Genomic DNA, 19,490 nt, shown 5'->3' on the forward strand with positions numbered 1-19,490 from the left:
TGTTTAAGAATTGAACATAAATAAGTGAGGGGTTTGTATTTGTTTTTTAAACTTCAGAGTGCTTTATCTCCTAATTCAGCAGTTCTCAAAACTTTTGGTCTTGGGATCCCTTTAACACTCTTAAAAATAATTGAAAACTGCAAGAGCTTTTGTTAACATGGGTTTGTATCTACTGGTATTTACTGGATTAGAAATTAACTAAGAAACTGAGTAAATTGTTTAAATATTTGAAATTAATTTAAAAATAGTATACCCAAGGATGCAGCCTTTGCGAAAGTAAGGCAGTGTTGACACCACCAGCACTGAATATGCAACTGAAACCTAGTTAGAGCCTCTATATAAACTTTTAAGATTCTGGTGGGCAGGTGCAGAGAACTACTTGTCTTAACAGCTTCAGGAGACAAGTCTCTTACGTTCACAGGCCAGGGACATGCAAAAATCAAGAGCAAATGTATTTCCAGCTGTGTGGCTGACAGGGTCTTGGTGCTCCAGCCGGGCGTCAGGCCTGCACCTCTGAGGTGGGAGAGCTGAGTTCAGGACACTGGTCCACCAGAGGCCTCCCGGCCCCACGTAATATCAATTGGCGAGAGAGATCACCTCAATGCGAAGACCCAGCTCCACTCAACGGCCAGCAGACTCCAGCGCTGAAAGCCCCATGCCAAACAACTAGCAAGACAGGAACACAACCCCACCCGTTAGCAGAGAGGTTGCCTAAAATCATAATAAGGTTACAGACACCCCAAAACACACCACTGGATGGCGTCCTGCCCACCAGGGAGACAAGATCCAGCCTCATCCACCAGAACATGGGCACCAGTCCCCTCCACCAGGAAGCTTACACAACCCACTGAACCAACCTCACCCACTGGGGGCAGACACCAAAAACAACGGGAACTATGAACCTGCAGCCTGCGAAAAGGAGACCCCAAACACAGTAAGTTAAACAAAATGAGAAGACAGAGAAATATGCAGCAGATGAAGGAGCAAGGTAAAAACCCACCAGAACAACCAAATGAAGAGGAAATAGACAGTCTACCTGAAAAAGAATTCAGAGTAATGATAGTAAAGATGATCCAAAATCTTGGAAATAGAATGGAGAAAATATAAGAAACATTTAACAAGGACCTAGAAGAACTAAAGAGCAAACAAACAATGATGAACAACAAAATAAATGAAATTTAAAATTCTCTAGAAGGAATCAATAGCAGAATAACTGAGGCAGAAGAATGGATAAGTGACCTGGAAGAAAAAATAGTGGAAATAACTACCACGGAGCAGAATAAGGAAAAAAGAATGAAAAGAATTGAGGACATTCTCAGAGACTTCTGGGACAACATTAAACACACCAACATTCTAATTACAGGGGTCTCAGAAGAAGAAGGGAAAAAGAAAGGGATTGAGAAAATACTTGAAGAAATTATAGTTGAAAACTTCCCTAATATGGGAAAGGAAATAGTCAGTCAAGTCCAGGAAGCACAGAGATTCCCATACAGGATGAATCCAAGGAGAAACATACCAAGACACATATTCATCAAACTTTCAAAAATTAAATACAAATTAAAAATATTAAAAGCAGCAAGGGAAAAGCCACAAGTAACATACAAGGGAATCCCCATAAGGTTAACAGCTGATCTTTCAGCAGAAACTCTGCAAGCCAGAAGGGAGTGGAAGGACATATTTAAAGTGATGAAAGGGAAAAACCTACAACCAGGATTACTCTACCCAGCAAGGATCTCATTCAGATTTGATGGAGAAATTAAAACCTTTACAGACAAGCAAAAGTTAAGAGAATTCAGCACTACCAAACCAGCTTTACAACAAATGCTAAAGGAACTTCTCTAGGCAGGAAACACAAAAGAAGGAAAAGACCTACAATAACACACCCAAAACAATTACCAAAATGGTAATAGGAAGATACATATCGATAATTACCTTAAATGTAAATGGATTAAATGCTCTAACCAAAAGACATAGATTGGCTGAATGGATACAAAAACAAGACCCATATACATGCTGTCTACAAGAGACCACTTCAGACCTAGGGACACATACAGACTGAAAGGAGGGGATGGAAAAAGATGTTCCATGCAAATCGAAATCAAAAGAAAGCTGGAGTAGCAATTCTCATATCAGACAAAATAGACTTTAAAATAAAGACTATTACAAGAGACAAAGAAGGACACTACATAATCATCAAGGGATCGATCCAAGAAGAAGATATAACAATTGTAAATATCTATGCACCCAACATAGGAGCAACTCAATACATAAGGCAAATGCTAACAGCCATAAAAGGGGAAATTGACGGTAACAGAATCATAGTAGGGGACTTTCACACCCCATTTTCACCAATGGACAGATCATCCAAACAGAAAATAAATAAGGAAACACAAGCTTTAAATGACACATTATACCAAATGGACTTAATTGATAGTTATAGGACATTCCATCCAAAAATAACAGAATACACTCTCTTCTCAAGTGCTCATGGAACATTCTCCAGGATAGATCATATCTTGGGTCACAAATCAAGCCTTGGTAAATTTAAGAAAATTGAAATCGTATCAAGTATCTTTTCCGACCACAACGCCATAAGACTAGATATCAATTACAGGGAAAAAACTGTAAAAAATACAAACACATGGAGGCTAAACAATACACTACTTAATAACGAAGTGATCACTGAAGAAATCAAAGAGGAAATCCATAAAAATCAGATCAGAAATAAATGAAAAAGAAATGAAGGAAACGACAGCAAAGATGAATAAAACTAAAAGCTGGTTCTTTGAGAAGATAAACACAATTGATAAACCATTAGCCAGACTCATCAAGAAAAAAAGGGAGAAGACTCAAATCAATAGAATTAGAAATGAAAAAGGAGACGTAACACTGACCCTGCAGAAATACAAAGGGTCATGAGAGATTACCACAAGCAACTATATGCCAATAAAATGGACAACCTGGAAGAAATGGACAAATTCTTAGAAAAGCACAACCTTCCGAGACTGAACCAGGAAGAGATAGAAAATATGAACAGACCAATCACAAGCTCTGAAATTGAAACTGTAATTAAAAATTTTCCAACAAACAAAAGCCCAGGACCAGACGGCTTCACAGGCGAATTCTATCAAATATTTAAAGAAGAGCTAACACCCATCCTTCTCAAACTCTTCCAAGATATAGCAGAGGGAGGAACACTCCCAAACTCATTCTACGAGGCCACCATCACCCTGATACCAAAAGCAGACAAAGATGTCACAAAAAAAGCAAACTACAGGCCAATATCACTGATGAACATAGATGCAAAAATCCTCGGCAAAATACTAGCAAACAGAATCCAACAGCACATTAAAAGGATCATACACCATGATCAAGTGGGGTTTATCCCAGGAATGCAAGGATTCTTCAATATACGCAAATCAATCAATGTGATATACCATATTAACAAATTGAAGGATAAAAACTATATGATCATCTCAATAGATGCAGAAAAAGCTTTCAACAAAATTCAACACCCATTTCTTATAAAAAACTGTCCAGAAAGTAGGCATAGAGGGAAGTTACCTCAACATAATAAAGGCCATATATGACAAACCCACAGCCAACATCATTCTCAAAAGTGAAAAACTGAAACCATTTCCACTAAGATCAGGAACAAGACAAGGTTGCCCACTCTCACTGCTATTATTCAACACAGTTTTGGGAGTTTTAGCCACAGCAAATAGAGAAGAAAAAGAAATAAGGAATCCAATTTGGAAAAGAAGAAGTAAAAGTGCAACTGTTTGCAGATGACATGATACTATACATAGAGAATCCTAAAGATGCTACCAGAAAACTACTAGAGCTAACCAATGAATTTGGTAAAGCAGCAGGATACAAAATTCATGCACAGAAGTCTCTTGCATTCCTATACACTAATGATGAAAAATCTGAAAGAGAAATTAAGGAAACACTCCCATTTACCATTGCAACAAAGAGAATAAAATACCTAGAAATAAACGTACCTAAGGAGACAAAAGACCTGTATGCAGAAAACTATAGGACACTGATGAAAGAAATTAAAGACAATACAAAGAGATTGAGAGATAAACCATGTTCTTGGATTGGAAGAATCAACATTGTGAAAATGCCTATACTACACAAAGCAATCTACAGATTCAATGCAATCCCTATCAAACTACTAATGGCATTTTTCACAGAACTAGAACAAAAATTTTTACAATTTGTATGGAAACACAAAAGACCCCAAATAGCCAAAGCAATCTTGAGAAAGAAAAACAGAGCTGGAGGAATCAGGCTCCCTGACTTCAGACTATACTACAAAGCTACAGTAATCAAGACACTATGCTACTGGCACAAAAACAGAAATATAGTTCAATGGAACAGGATAGAAAGCCCAGAGATAAACCCACGCACATATGGTCACCTTTTCCTTGATAAAGGATACAAGAATATACAATGGAGAAAAGACAGCCTCTTCAATAAGTGGTGCTGGGAAAACTGGAGAGCTACATGTAAAAGAATGAAATTAGAACACTCCCTAACACCATACACAAAAATTAACTCAAAATGGATTAAAGACCTAAGTGTAAAGCCAGATACTATAAAATTCTTAGAGGAAAACATAGGCAGACACACTCTATGACATAAATCACAGCAAGATCCTTTTGACCCACCTCCTAGAGAAATGGAAATAGAAACCAAAATAAACAAATGGGACCCAATGAAACTTAAAAGCTTTTGCACAGCAAAGGAAACCATAAACAAGATGAAAAGACAACCCTCAGAATGGGAGAAAATATTTGCAAATGAAGCAACTGACAAAGGATTAATCTCCAAAATATACAAGCAGCTCTTGCAACTCAGTATCAAAAACAGCAAACAACCCAATCCAAAAATGGGCAGAAGACCTAAACAGACATTTCTCCAAAGAAGATATACAGATTGCCAACAAACACATGAAAGGATGTTCAACATCACTAGTCATTAGAGAAATGCAAATCAAAACCACAATGAGGTATCACCTCACACCACTCAGAATGGCCATCATCAAAAAAATCTACAAACAGTAAATGCTGGAGAGGGTGTGGAGAAAAGGGAACCCTCTTGCAGTGTTGGTGGGAATGTAAATTGATTCAGCCACTATGGGGAACACTATGGAGATTCCTTAAAAAACTAAAAATAGAACTACCATATGACCCAGCAATCCTACTGCTGGGCATATGCCCTAAGAAAACCACAATTCAAAAAGAGTCACGTAGGGGCTTCCCTGGTGGCGCAGTGGTTGAGAGTCCGCCTGCCAATGCAGGGGAACGTGGGTCCATGCCCCGGAGGATCCCACGTGCCGTGGAGCAGCTGGGCCCGTGGGCCATGGCCACTGGGCCTGCACGTCTGGAGCCTGTGCTCCGCGACGGGGGAGGCCACAGTGGTGAGAGGCCCGCATACCGCAAAAAAAAAAAAAAAAAAGTCACGTACCACAATGTTCATTGCAGCACTATTTCCAATAGCCAGGACATGGAAGCAACCTCTGTGTCCATCGACAGATGAATCGATAAAAAAGATGTGGTACATATATACAATGGAATATTCCTCAGCCATAAAAAGAAATGAAATTGAGTTATTTGTAGTGAGGTGGATGGACCTAGAGACTGTCATACAGAGTGAAGTAAGTCAGAGAGAGAAAAACAAATACCGTATGCTAACACACATATATGGAATCTAGAAAGAAAAAAAAAAGGTTCTGAAGAACCTAGGGGCAGGACAGGAATAAAGACACAGACACAGAGAATGAACCTGAGGACACAGGGAGGGGGAAGGGTAAGCTGGGACAAAGCGAGAGAGTGGCATGGACATATATACACTACCAAATGTAAAACAGATAGCTAGTGGGAAGCAGCTGCATAGCACAGGGAGATCAGCTCCATGCTTTGTGACCACCTAGAGGGGTGGGATAGGGAGGGTGGGAGGGAGACACAAGAAGGAGGAGATATGGGGATATATGTATATGTATAGCTGATTCAGTTTGTTCTACAGCAGAAACTAACACAACATTGTAAAGCAATTATACTCCAATAAAAATGTTTAAAAAAATAGTATACCCATTACATGTTAACATAACTAATAAATTGTTGTGAAAAATTACTGTACTTTCCCAAGCAAAAAATTATGGGGCAGAACAGCATTATTTAGCATTTTTTGCAAATGTCTAACATCCGGTTTAATAGAAGACAGCTGGATTCTCATATCTGCTTCTGCTTTGTTTTTTGTGATTCACTGTTTTTTTTAATAAATTTATTTAGTTTATTTATTAATTTTTGGCTTTGTCGGGTGTTCGTTGCTGCACGTGGGCTCTCTCTAGTTGCAGTGAGCAGGGCCTACTCTTTGTTGTGGTGCACGGGCTTCTTATTGCAGTGGCTTCTCTTGTGGTGGAGCACAAGCTCTTGGCGCATGGGCTTCAGTAGTTGTGGCACATGGGCTTCAGTAGTTGTGACACGAGGGCTCAGTAGTTGTGGCATCTTCCTGGTCCAAGGCTTGAACCCGTGTCCCCTGAATTGGCAGGCGGATTCTTAACCACTGCGCCACCAGGGAAGCCCGTGATTCATTGTTTTAGTTTAAGTATATAAAGAAAATCTGGCCTCACACAGATATGAGGCTGGAAAAGGAAGCATTTTAATAGTCACTTCTGATAATATGGATATTCTTTTTTTTTTTTTTTTGCAGTATGCGGGCCTCTCACTGTTGTGGCCTCTCCCGTTGCGGAGCACCGGCTCCGGACGCACAGGCTCAGCGGCCATGGATCACGGGCCCAGCCGCTCCGCCGCATGTGGGATCTTCCTGGACCGGGGCACGAACCCGTGTCCCCTGCATCGGCAGGCGGACTCTCAACCACTGCGCCACCAGGGAAGCCCACAGATATTCTTTTTTGATATGACACCGCAGCTTAACAAATGGTAGTTTCTTAAAGACTAGTTGCAATGAGAAGTCTGAAACCGTATCTTCTGTACTGTCGACACCAAAATGTATTGGTTTATCTTGCAGTTCGAATTGATCTTTTACCCATGCATGATTTTGTAACACCACGTATTGGTCAACTGGAAAATACTAGCTCATTAAGTTATACAACTGTTCCGAATGTGAAGTGGAAAACTCCACTGGATACTCCTGAACAATTAAGAGTAAAAATGACAAATAATATCTTTATATCACTGTAAAGATAGCTTTGGCCTTTGGTACTCCCTAGAGGGTGGGTGGCAGTCCCCACACCTACCGTGCGAACCACTGTCCTACGTTGGCTGCAGCTGACAGCTTCTGCAAACATAAAGGACCTTGAGAGTGCCATTTTACGGCAAAATAACTCAATTGGATGAACCTTAAGTTAAACATAAAACGTATTTCAAGATTGTGAACACGCTTCAGGAATAAAGAAAAGCCTGAAGAAAATAAAAGTCACTTTATACTTTTGTTTTCTAGAAATAAATGTGTTAATATTTTGGCCCACTGTCACCTCTCCTTAAGGGCAGAGACTGTGTTTTATTGATCTACAAATTTCGGAGTTAGCATACTGCCTGGCCCTTATGAGCACTCAAAAAGAATTTTTCTTTTTTAAAAGTATACCGTACATAGTTTTGTAGCCTATCCTTTTCATTTAGCCTCAGAGTTGGTCAGTTTCCCCATATGCGTTCTATAACTACTGCATAACATTAAAGTTTTCAAGCTCAAACTCACTTTAAAATCCGTGACTTTGCTTTGGCAAGGAGTAAAAATTTTGCAAGGGAAAAAAATTTAAACGACATGGGTCCAGCAGGACTCCAGGGAAGAAGTTTGGGGAGCAGGGTCGCTCCGCCACAGACTCACCGCGCCTGGGACACGTGGACACAGGCCACCGCGGCGGGGAGGGGTGAGGGTCCAGGGACCATGGCACTTGGCGCTTTTTCGGGGGCTTTCGCGCGGGACCGACATGTGAAAAGAGGGGGGGCAGCTGGACGGCCCCGCTCCTCACGACAGGGAGGGTCTTCCAGCTCCAGCTCCCCTTTCCTCGGAGGAGCTGCCTCTCCTGCACTTGTCTGGGCACCGGAACTCGAGACAGTTCTGTCAACAGCCAGCCGGGGAGCCAGCTCCCGGGACGGCCCAGAAAGACTGAGCATGCGTAGAACGCACCCGGCGTGCAGTCCTGGGAGAGGTTAAAGGTCGCGAGGTACATCACCGCGCCGGCATTGCAGAGGAATTAGCTGCTTTGGTGGCTCCACAGGGCGAGTGGCGGCGCTAAAGCACTAGTGTGCGGCTCCCAGGAGTTACACCCGCTCCTCCCACGCCCTCCCGCTCCTTTTCCAAGGCTCCCCGCGGCTGTCGGAAAAACCCGGAGAGGCGGACCACTTTCGCTTCGCACGCACTTCCCTTCCCCGGCCGGAAGGGAAGTGGGGGCAGGGAAGCATCGCACGCGCCGTTCGCAGGCGGCCCCTGGAGTGGAGTCGAGTTGCTGGTTTCGTCGGCCCGGCCGGAGTGCGCCTGCGCGGTCCCCGCTTCCCTCCACCTCCGCTTCCCCTCCCCCTGTCCCCCGCGGGGCCTCTGGGTCCGGCTGGACCATGTTCACCAGCACCGGTTCCAGTGGGCTTTGTGAGTACCGGACGCCGCCATCCTGGCTGGCCCCTACACACCACACTGGGTACCTCTTTGAGGAGGCTGGGGGCAGCGGGGACTCTCGGGGTTGCAGGCGGTTTGGGGGTCGATCTGCCGTCCCTGTGCCGGAACGTTGGTAGTTCTAGCCCGTTGCGGGGCAGCGGACACCGCCCCCATTTCAGCCTGGAGGGGTCAGTGGGGACTGAGTCAGCCCCCAGCCCCCCACCTGTGAGCCCCAGGTGCGATGCTCAGATGCTCCTGGGGCTGCTGTAGGTGGGCTGGGCAGTTAGGGTCGGGCTGGGTTGCCCTGGTCTTATGGCCCGGCCCCCTGCCCTCAGCGGCAGGTTTGCCAGCTAGAAAGAAGAGGCTGTCCGGGTGGAAGCGATGCTGGAAGCCTGCTCCCTTCCCAGTCACCTTGCTCCATTCATTTAGGCTACAGAGGGACCGAACTGGCTCTCCCCCCGATGCAAATTCCAACCTCTGCTTCAGGAGCTGACCCCTTAGTTTTACTTGGATTTTTTTTTTCTCCTCAGTCTCTCTTAGGAGTTTTTAGACAAACAAAAACTGATTAAAGTACTTGAAAGTGGAAGGAAGTTTGGAACTGGTTTGGCAGGAAAGCAGAGACATTGCTGCTGGATGTTGCTAAATTTTACTGGAGTGTCAGCTGTGGAGTGTCAGCAGATAGAGGGCAGAGAAATATATATAGCCTTTTTTTTTTCTTTTTTTTTTTTGCGGTACGCGGGCCTCTCACTGCTGTGGCCTCTCCCGTTGTGGAGCACAGGCTCTGGACGCACAGGCTCAGCGGCCATGGCTCACGGGCCCAGCCGCTCCACGGCATGTGGGATCTTCCCGGACCGGGGCACGAACCCGTGTCCCCTGCATCGGCAGGTAGACTCTCAACCACTGCACCACCAGGGAAGCCCTATATAGCCTTTTAAACGACTTCCTTTTTCTCATTGAAATGGCTTAATTGACTTTTGATAAGGTGGACTGTATGTTAACAGCGCTGAGATTAGGCACTGATACAGCAACAGTGAATTGTTTGAATAGCTATAATTTTTGCAATTGCTTGTCACTGTTAACGCTTCATATCTCTATACATGTGAAGTTAATCTTACTGAGTACAGAGGCCATTGACATTTCCAAATATTAATGATCTGTTGTGAATGTTAGGAATCTTTTTCTGAGAATACATATCTTAGCCTGGGAGTAAGTTAGTATCAGGGCAACAGGCATAATTATAAATCTTCCTCACTTTTCAACTCCTCAGGTTCTGAAGTGGGTTTAATATTTGTGATTTCCCTTGTTTCATACTTAATTTGATTTATGGCGTCTTTCAGGCATTGGCCTCAGAGTATGTTACAACTACTAGGTAATTAATCTTCCCCAAACTACCCTTTAGAAGAACATGACTGTTGAAACTGATAGTCAAAAGGTGGTGTGATTTTCCTGGCATCTGTGAGCCATACACTGGTGGATATGAAATTAATGGTAGAATTCTTCAATTTTATTTGTTTTCTTTCATCATTTTGACCTATCCTTCCTTGCTGACCAAAACACATTAAAGAATTAAAAAGGCAAGCAAAATCTGTTACTGGTTACTATGCTGTATTAGCTATTATGTTGGCAAAGTGTATTCAGATTTGATACAGGGTGACTCTGGGGAAGGTAGTAATATGTGATTACCTGTGGCACATGGTTGATGAGTATTGAATTCTAGGAGCCAAACTGCTACCCAGGGAGAGGCCTAGGCCAAAGGCTCCTCCTTAGGTGTCTTGCCCTTTTTCTAAAATAAATGTATCCACAGCATAAGAATTGATGGAATGGCCATTCCTCAGAAGTCCATGTCTTATATGCTCATTTAACAAACATTTTGAGCATCTCGGAAACTGCGAGGGGCTGGGAATGCGACGTTAGACAAGTCTTGGTCCCAGTGTTTGCAGAGCTTACAGTGGTGTTTAGGCACTGGTTTTCCAAGACTGGTCTTTCGGCAAGTCTGGGTGGGAAAATTTACCTTGCTTTGAAGTTTTTCTTTGCAGTGCGCCCCACTGAGAGGGAAGTGATTTCCTTTAGATAAGTTGTGTAGCCCTTTGGTAACTCAGAGTTCTGATCCTGAGTAAGTGTCCCGAGGATGAATAATCTGCCTAGCAGTGCCCGCAGGGATGCTGAATAACGTTCTCTTTTTAAGGGAAAAATCCTGGCCATTTCCTACCACTGGCGTATTTCCCACATCTGTGACTAGTAGATAGTGTATTTGTGTTATACTTGCTTTCCTCCCTCTCTCACTCATTCATTTATTTATTCAACAAGTGTCTGTTTACTACCCACATAAGCCACACACTGTTCGTGTATAGAGGATAAAGTGGTACACAGGATGGAGACCAACATCCAATAAGTAAGTTATGTGTTTTCACATAGTGATAAGCGTCGTGAAGAAAATCTGAGGGTAGTGGCATAGACCGCGGTTATGGAGGACTTTAGCAGGACGCTAAAAGAATGCTAAGGATGCTGCTTTAGCAGGTGTGGTCAGCGAAGATGTTTGGGAAGGTGACCCAAATGGCGTGAAGGAACCCACCTGTCAGTTTTTGTTGAAAAGTGTGCATCTTGCAGAAAGAGAGCAGCAAGCACAAAGACTCTCAAACAGGCACAGCAGGGCGTTTTCAAGGTATTGAAGAAAGCTGGTGCTGCCAGGGCAGTAAATCAAGAGAAGGGCATTTGCGACCATGTCTACGAAACTGTATTGCTCTCTGCCCTGTCAGGTAATTATGACTGGATAAAAGTGCATAGGAATCGTGTTCATGCCTTATTTTAGACCCTTGCTTAGAGACGAATGCTACCACTCAATTACGTGTTGAATAACAGATGTATCATTTCTTGCATTTGTTAGTAAGTGTTCCCATGACTTATTCACTTCACAGTGTATTCAGTCTAACATGGACTCAACCAACATTAATTGTGTGTCTGTTGTATTCTAGGTATAGGTCCCACCCTCAAGGAGTTCTGTGTCTAGTGGGGGAAAACTTAAAAAAAAAATGAAACAGCTTCTGTACTGGGTGCTGCGGGTTTATGGCAGCCGTGGGCTGGGCAGGGGAGGGGCATGGTTAAGACTTCCAGTGTGGGCGCTATCTCAGCTGATGTTGAGGGATGAGTAAGAGTTTTGTCAGGCATGCAAGTGGGGGGAGAGCCTCTATGAGGGACAGAGCCTGGGCAGGGCCTGGCCGAGAGGCAGGAGGTGATGAGGGGATTGTTGCTTACAGCTGAAGGGAGCAGTTTCTGCACAGAGGTGTGCAGTGACGTCATTCAGAGGGCCGGTGAGTCGAGAGCTGGGGATGGAACATGAAGTGGGAGAAGAGGAGGCGTGGCAACAGCTGCCCCTGTTCAGGAGCACAGCCAGGACCAGATGGTAGGGCAGAGTCCGGGGAGCAGAAGAAGGTGAAAATCTAATAGAACGCTAGTCGGAAAGGCTTCACGTTGCTGTGGCAGGCAAGACAGATTATTGTTGCGGATGTGAGCAGTGTTTTCCATATGCTGCCTGTGGTATGGCCACACAAAAGCAGCTGTGGAGCTTTCTGAATGTCCAGATTCCTGGGTCCCATTCCCAGAGAGTCAGATCCAGAAGGGCTAATGTTGGAATCAGAAATCTGAATTTTTAAAACATCGAGGGAGAGCTTCTAATGGACAGACTTAGGTCAAGCAACAGGGTGGCCAGCAGGAGGGGCCCAGAGAACAGTTAGAGTCCAGTGGGAGATGCTGACAGCCCCAGTGAAAGTGGTAGCAGTGCGAATGGACAGGATAGAAAAGAGGGATTCTAAAGATGTGCAGGCACGTAGGCTGTGTCAGTCAAGCCCATTGGACTGGGGGGGAGAGAGAGGAGTTGAAGGTGACTTGGGGTAGACAGGTGGTGTTACTGTTCACAGAGGCAGGGGGCGTAGAGAGGGAGGAGCTCATCTGGGGAAAGATGTTTAATGTCCAGGGGGTTGTAAAGTCCAGTGGGAGATACCCAGGGGCCATCTGGAGAGAGGGAGCTGGCCTGGCCATGGGTTGTTAGGTGGGAGTTACGCTGTGGATGTGAATGAGGATGCTGGAAGCAGCGAGTAGAGCCAGAAGGCTGAGGACAGAACTTTAAGCAACTCCAGTCCAGTATGTACTGCGTGGTGGAGAAAGAGCAGACAGCAAAGTAGGCAGAAGTGGGTGTTCCTTTAGGAGAGAGCTGTCTCCACCCAAACTAATTTGATTCGTCCTCTTCCCTCGTAAACAAACTCCTGCAGTCGCACTCTTTCACGGTGACTCTGATCACCAGACTCTTGATCCCCTTGTTTCCAGTTTACAGCCCATTTCTGGCATCTTCCACATCCAGTCTGGAGACCATAGTTAATCACCCCCATTGCATTCCCATCAAGACCCTCGGCTGTCCTGCTCTCTCTCCCAGCAAAACGCCAGCCTTGTATTAATGTGTGGTGTCCGATCCAAGCTGAGTCCTCGGCACGATTGCTCAGTTACATTTCTTGGATTTGGTTGTCTCCCTGTGCACTTCCCCTGTCATGGTCAAGAGTGTTCCCACTCTTAACCCAAGTTAAATATAAGGGCCATCACCTGGGCACGTCCTCTCGCTAACTTGTTTGTATCCCCACTTTAACAGTTGTTAGAGGAGACTTCCTAATGTAGGCGATGTTTGAGCTGATTTTTGAGGGATGAGTAAGGGTTTTCAGGCATGTGAACTTAGTTCCTTGTTTTCCAATCTAAAAGAATGAGGCCCACTCTCCACCTATTCTTAACTCATTCCTTGCTGCCTTTTCTAGTGACACTCCCTCCTTCTCTCTTTGCCTGGCATGCATTGAAGCTCATGCTTTTTCCTGTGGCTCTTCAGAGACCCCCAGAGTACTTCAGATCCCTTATCTCTGGAAAGGATATAATATTATTCCCTATTTTATTGGGTGGTTTGTGAAGATTAAAAGATTTACTATGTGTAAACTCCTAGAGTTTTGCCATAGTAAGTACTCAGGGTTAAGTATTTTTAACTGGATCCTTCTTTGGGGTCTGTTCTTCAAACTACAGAAGCATAACCCCTCCCTCAATTGACCGTTTCTTTGTTTCTTTTTCCCAACCAAGCTTCTTGAACGATGTCTTCACTTTTTTCCCTTTCTCCCTTCCCTTCCCTCTGTAGCCCTCTGCAGTTAATCAGCAGTTTTTTGATGGTCACCTGCTGTGGCCTGCCACTCACTGCAGCCTGCTTCTGCTCCCCCACCCCTGACACCACGGAGAACGAGTGACCGGGGACTTCCTTGTCAACAGATCAGATGGGTGCCTCTCAGTCCTTATCTTAGTGGAATGTTCTCTCACACTGGCCTTGATGAACACTTCTTTCTAAAATTCTTTTTCTTATTGAAGTATAGTTGATTTACAATATTATATTAGTTTCAGGTGTATAACATAGTGATTCAATATTTTTATAGGTTACACCCATTTAAAGTTTTTATAAAATATTGGCTACATTCTCTGTGCTGTATATTACATACTTGTATCCTATTTATTTTACACCTAGTAGTTTGTATCTTTATAAAATTCCTTGTTCTTTGACTTTTTCTTCATATCTCCTGACCACATCTACGTAGTTTTTCACATGCTCAGGGTCTACTGGATTTGGCATTAAGTTATTGTTACCTTAAGAAGAGTAGTTTCAGTGGATTATTAAGGCCAAAACCTATTTTTGTTGAGGTACGGAGTGAACCAGAGGTAGAGAGTAGAAATAGAGTCGACCGTTGGGATGGACAGCTGGCAGTCTCAGGGAGACACAGCTGGAGTCATCCCTTTGAAGACTCAGATGGCTGTCAGTACCCAGGATATCATGCTAACTCAAGCCACACAGTCCTGAGGTGGGAACCAGTACAGACTTGTCAGAGTGAAAAGTAAAGTTCTCAAATGAGCTGGAACTTTCCCTTGAGTGAAATTCGTTTTGATTCAAAACATTAGTTAGGGAGCCTAGAGTCAGGTGCAGTTAGGGGAGGTTGATGAATGCGAGGTCCAGCGGTGGCAGCCTATGGTGAGGACATTCATTTCGCTCTAGAGATGGGTGAGCCACAAGGACTGGTGGGTCATTCAGGGTCTGTAACCCCCCCTTCATTTCAGCTTTTGGGTCCTGCCTCGGAGCCTGAAGGCTCTGTCCCCAGCATCATCCTGAAATGGACACTTTGCAGTTTCCCAGTGCAGCTGTGGTTGTGCTCCCAGGAAGGACCAAACTATGTTCTGATTGATATATTCTTTCTTTAGGTATGTACTCAGTGTGTTGAATACATAACTTGTGGGAGAAGATTAAAATAAATCTTTATTTTTGTCTCTCACCATCTCTTTAAAATGCACTCAGCTTGGAAAGCTTTTTCCTTTTATGAGAAGGCATCAGGCCTTCCTTTTATGAGAAGGCGTCAGAGGCCTTATGACTTTTTATTCGCTCTTCAAGTTATTGATTCAACAGCTGTTTAATGAGCATATGGCTCATTAGGTGAAAGACAAAAGGTGCATTCAAGTGGCAATGATCTTAGGGAAAAGAAGTCACAAAACATAGGCTCAATATAAAAATTAAAAGTATCCAGTTCAGTGTATTAATCAACACTCAGCCTTCATTCAAAGGTAGGACTTTTCCTCCCTCTTTCTCCCAGTTAAGATTTGTAGTTGGCAACCACTTGCTGTCAAAGAAAGTGGTATAGTTGGCTTCTGTCTTTTTGTGTCCCCTCTGACCCCCCAGTTTCCTGTTTCTGACCTTACTGGGTTCTAGATAAGGTGGGGTGGGAGGAAGAAGGAATAGTGAGGAACTAGGATTGTTCTTACGTGGCTTTCTGAGCCTGGTACGTGGTTAAAGCTGACTCTGTCCTGTGGGCTTTTTAGAGTCTCTTGGGAGGCGCCCATTCTGGCTGCTCCCCGGACCTGGGGGGGGATGCATTGTTATGCTGGTGGGCTTTATTTGGTGTCTTTCATAGCTCCTAGGAACTTAGGTCCACCTACAGTTTCCTCCACCTAGGGCCTGTTTGGCCTGCTTGAGGACACTGCTGGACTGATTGAAAGATGACCCCACTGTTCCTCTGGCCTGTGGTCCACCTGTGCTTGCTGGAATTGCTGATTCTTTGCCCTGGTCATGCATTCTTATCTCAGTGGTCAGCATGGCTTCTCCTTCTGCTCTCTAGAAACCCCGGTACCCCGCTCTCAGGGGTCACGTGTTCACCTCACTCACTAGGCCCGTTTCTCTGTCTTGACCACTGGGGTATTCGTAGGCTCATGATGAGTATAGCAGCTCTGCTTAGCAGTGGAGCTTATTTCCCAGCCCTTGAACACTTATTCTGGGTCCTGGCAAGTTGCTTTTTATTGCCCCCCTTGTGACTGCTGCAGCTGGTTCCTCGTGTGTCCGCCATGTTCCTTCTTTCAGTCTGTGAGTCTCCCTCTTTCTTCCTAAAGCAGAACCAAGATCCAATTTTGCTTTTACTAGAGATGTTTTATGTCCTAATTAGGATCTTTCTGTAGGAGCTAATGCACTATTGTTGTTTTTATTTGCACGTTTTTCTTTTTCCTTTATTATTATTATTATATTTCTCTTCCCTTTAGTCAAGTTATTATCTAACTTCTCCAACTTTTTCCATTCTCAGCTTGTGGCAGTATCAGTTTTAGTCATTCAGGCAGAACCTACCTTAAATCAAGCTATTATAAAACTTGCATTTCTATGGAATTTTAATAAATACAACCTGATAAAGAGTATCTCATAAGTAATTTACTCCAGCATTTTTGAGGTGTGCTTTCTAGAACACACTGGTACTGTGCAGGGCTGCTTAAAATTTTTTTTTTTTTTTTAATTTATTTATTTTATTTTATTTGCAGTTTGCGGGCCTCTCACCGCTGTGGCCCCTCCCGCTGCGGAGCACAGGCTGCAGACGCGCAGGCTCCGCGGCCATGGCTCACGGGCCCAGCCGCTCCGCGGCATGTGGGATCTTCCCGGACCGGGGCGCGAACCCGCATCCCCTGCATCGGCAGGCGGACTCCCAACCACTGCGCCACCAGGGAAGCCCACAATTTTTTTTTTTAATTAAAAAATTGTTTTATTTTTAAACCCCAAATTTTATTGTTCAGTTTATTTTTTCCAGCTTTATTGAGATATAATTGACAAAAATTTTATATATTCATGTTGTATGTGATGTTTTGTCATTTGCATACATTGTGAAATGATTACTGCAGTCAAGGTAATTAAAATATCCATCACCTCACAGTTATCTTTTTGTGTGTATGTGTGTGTGGTGAAAACATTCAAGATCTACTCTCTTAGCCAATTTCAAGTATACAATACATTATTCCTACCTATGGTCATCATGCTGTACATTACTTAAGTTTTAGCCCTCATTTAAATTATAATTATCAATGAAAATTATCATTTAATCCTCATTTAAATCATGATTCTCTTTCCCAGACATTTTTCTTAAGATTTTTATAAGTTATATTGCCACTGTTCTCAGACATTTACCAATGCTTATGTTACCTTAGTCTCTTGAATGCAGCATGATACAGTGGAAAGAGCACAGTATTAATATTTGGAAAGAGTTCTGAAGCCAGGATGTCCCTAACGTTGTTTTTAAAGATTGATGATGGAAATTAGCACTTCCAAGGCTTATGGGCCTTGCAACAAGGAAATTTAACTTTTTATTAACTCTTTGTTTCTAAGACTTAGTGGGAATGGTTTTCATTGTAGAAAATTTGGGAAATAAAAGGAGGAAACATAAAATTCCATTTCACTGTGCTACCCAGATTTCATCCCTGTTAACATATTGGCGTTCTGTAAATTTTTTCATATGTATGTATGTAAGCAGATTTAAAAGCAAAATTGGAGCTACGTACAGTTTCATATTCTGATTTTTTCATTTAACCTTAAATGAATTTGCCCCATGTTATTAATAATGTTCAAAGATGACTTTTAACATTTTTTTGTTTTGCCTTATTACAAAACTGAAACATGCTTGCTGCCAAAAAAATTAAAATATTACACAAATATGTAATATAGAAAGGAATAGTCACACATTACTCTCCCACCTAAATAATCATCACTGATATTTTAGTGCTCATTCTTTTAGATTTTTTTCTGTACAGGCTCTTACCTGTGTATTCTTTCTCTCTCAGGCACACACACACACGTTTTATATAGACATGGCATTCAAATAAATAAACATTTTGTTGTGCTCCCCTAACATTTTTTTAGATACAGAATCATGACTTTGAAGTATTACAACGTGTTATATTTCAATGTTTTTCTCCAGTTTTTCCCCATTTAAACAATGTTATGGTGAACGTCTTTAAGTTATTGATCACATCTTTGACTTCATCCTAAAGAAATGATCACAAACGTGGAAATATAGTGTCAAAGAATAGGAACAATTTTAAGCTCTTGATCTGTATTGCCAAATCCTTCCAGAAAGGATGTGTCACTTTACACTTTTCAGCAGTTTAGGAGAATATCTTTCTCACCAAACTCTTGTAACACATGAGTATGATAATTTAAAATGATTTTTGCCAATTGAGTGATTGAAAAATGACATTTCATTGTCTTAATCTGCATTTCTTTGAATGCCTGGGAAAGTGAACTTATTTTCATCTTTCATATTTATTGGCCATTTTAATATATTTTTGAACTGATTTGACTATTTATGTCCTTTGCCCTTTTTTTTTTATTGGAGTATTAGTGTTTGTTTTGTTTTTGTTAAATTGATTAGTAAAAGTCCTTTAAGGGTACTAGCTTTTGTCATGGTATGTGTTACGAATATTTTAACCACTTGTCAGTTGCTTTTAAATTTTATTCATGAAATTTTTCTCATATAAAGTTTTTCATTAAAATAAAGGGATTTAGCTCATAAATTGTATTTAGCCAAATTCATCCTTTTCTTTATTAAGTCCTGGGCCTCCTGAGATCTGTTAAATATTCATTCAATATTTTTGTATCTTATATTTTTCTAATTATGTAGGTAATATATACTGCTGGTACAAATTCAGCCTACCCAGAAAAGGAGAAAGTGAAACGTGAAATTCTTTCTTCTCAGTCCCAGAACAGTTTGGAGAATATTCTTGTAGATTGTTTTTTGCTTATGAATCCTGTGTGTGTGTGTGTGTGTGTGTGTGTGTGTGTGATTAATATAAGAGTAATATAAGCATATGGTAAAAATTTATATAAGGATATAATATGAATTCTCTTCACTAGCAGCCGCTTTTAAGTTCCTCTTGGTTTCTTCTGTTATTCCAGCTTTAAATGATGTATTTATGCCTTTATTGATTTGTCAACTACTGGTTGTGCTTATAGATTCCACATAATGAAAGATGAGGAATTTGCATACCTCCAGCCTCTCCACATTTTAGTTTTGGTTTGGTTACCCCTTGTAGTGGTTACATTTATAATTTTAAACAATGGGCGAAACCCTTTATTTTTTATTTTATTTTTTGCGGTACGCGGGCCTCTCACCATTGTGGCCTCTCCTGTGCGGAGCACAGGCTTCGGACGCGCAGGCTCAGTGGCCATGGCTCATGGGCCCAGGGGCTCCGCGGCATGTGGGACCTTCCCGGACCGGGGCACGAACCCGTGTCCCCTGCATCGGCAGGCCGACTCTCAACCACTGCGCCACCAGGGAAGCCCAACCCTTTATTTTTTGATTCATCAGTTTTTGGCACAGTCAGTAGACTACACTGAAAATGAGGAAAATTAGCCCAAGAACATGTACTTTTTTGTCTCTCAGTTCGTAATTTGTGTTCTATGTATGCTGTGCGTTTTTATAGCCTGTTCTGTAATGATAGTTAAGCCTTCCATGCTTTGTCTGTAGGTTGATTTTATATAGAAAATCATAACAATAGCTATATGTACA

The 19,490-nt window shown here is 42.7% G+C and overlaps 1 protein-coding gene across 2 annotated transcripts in view; it reads left to right on the plus strand.

Annotated features, from left to right (window-relative positions):
* The first annotated feature begins 8,533 nt into the window (after positions 1-8,533).
* The window catches only part of UBAC2 (UBA domain containing 2), a 159,131-nt gene continuing 148,174 nt past the window's right edge, over positions 8,534-19,490 (plus strand). Inside the window, exon 1 of one of the 2 annotated variants that reach the window (XM_007467221.1) lies at positions 8,534-8,613. In XM_007467221.1, coding sequence (XP_007467283.1) covers positions 8,583-8,613 — 31 coding nt within the window. In that variant the 5' untranslated portion in view covers positions 8,534-8,582. The remainder of the gene's footprint in view (positions 8,614-19,490) is intronic. The other variant, XM_007467222.1, reaches the window with a different exon arrangement.

This window comes from Lipotes vexillifer, unplaced genomic scaffold (assembly GCF_000442215.2).
Source record: "Lipotes vexillifer unplaced genomic scaffold, Lipotes_vexillifer_v1.1 scaffold291, whole genome shotgun sequence".
NCBI lineage: Eukaryota > Metazoa > Chordata > Mammalia > Artiodactyla > Lipotidae > Lipotes > Lipotes vexillifer.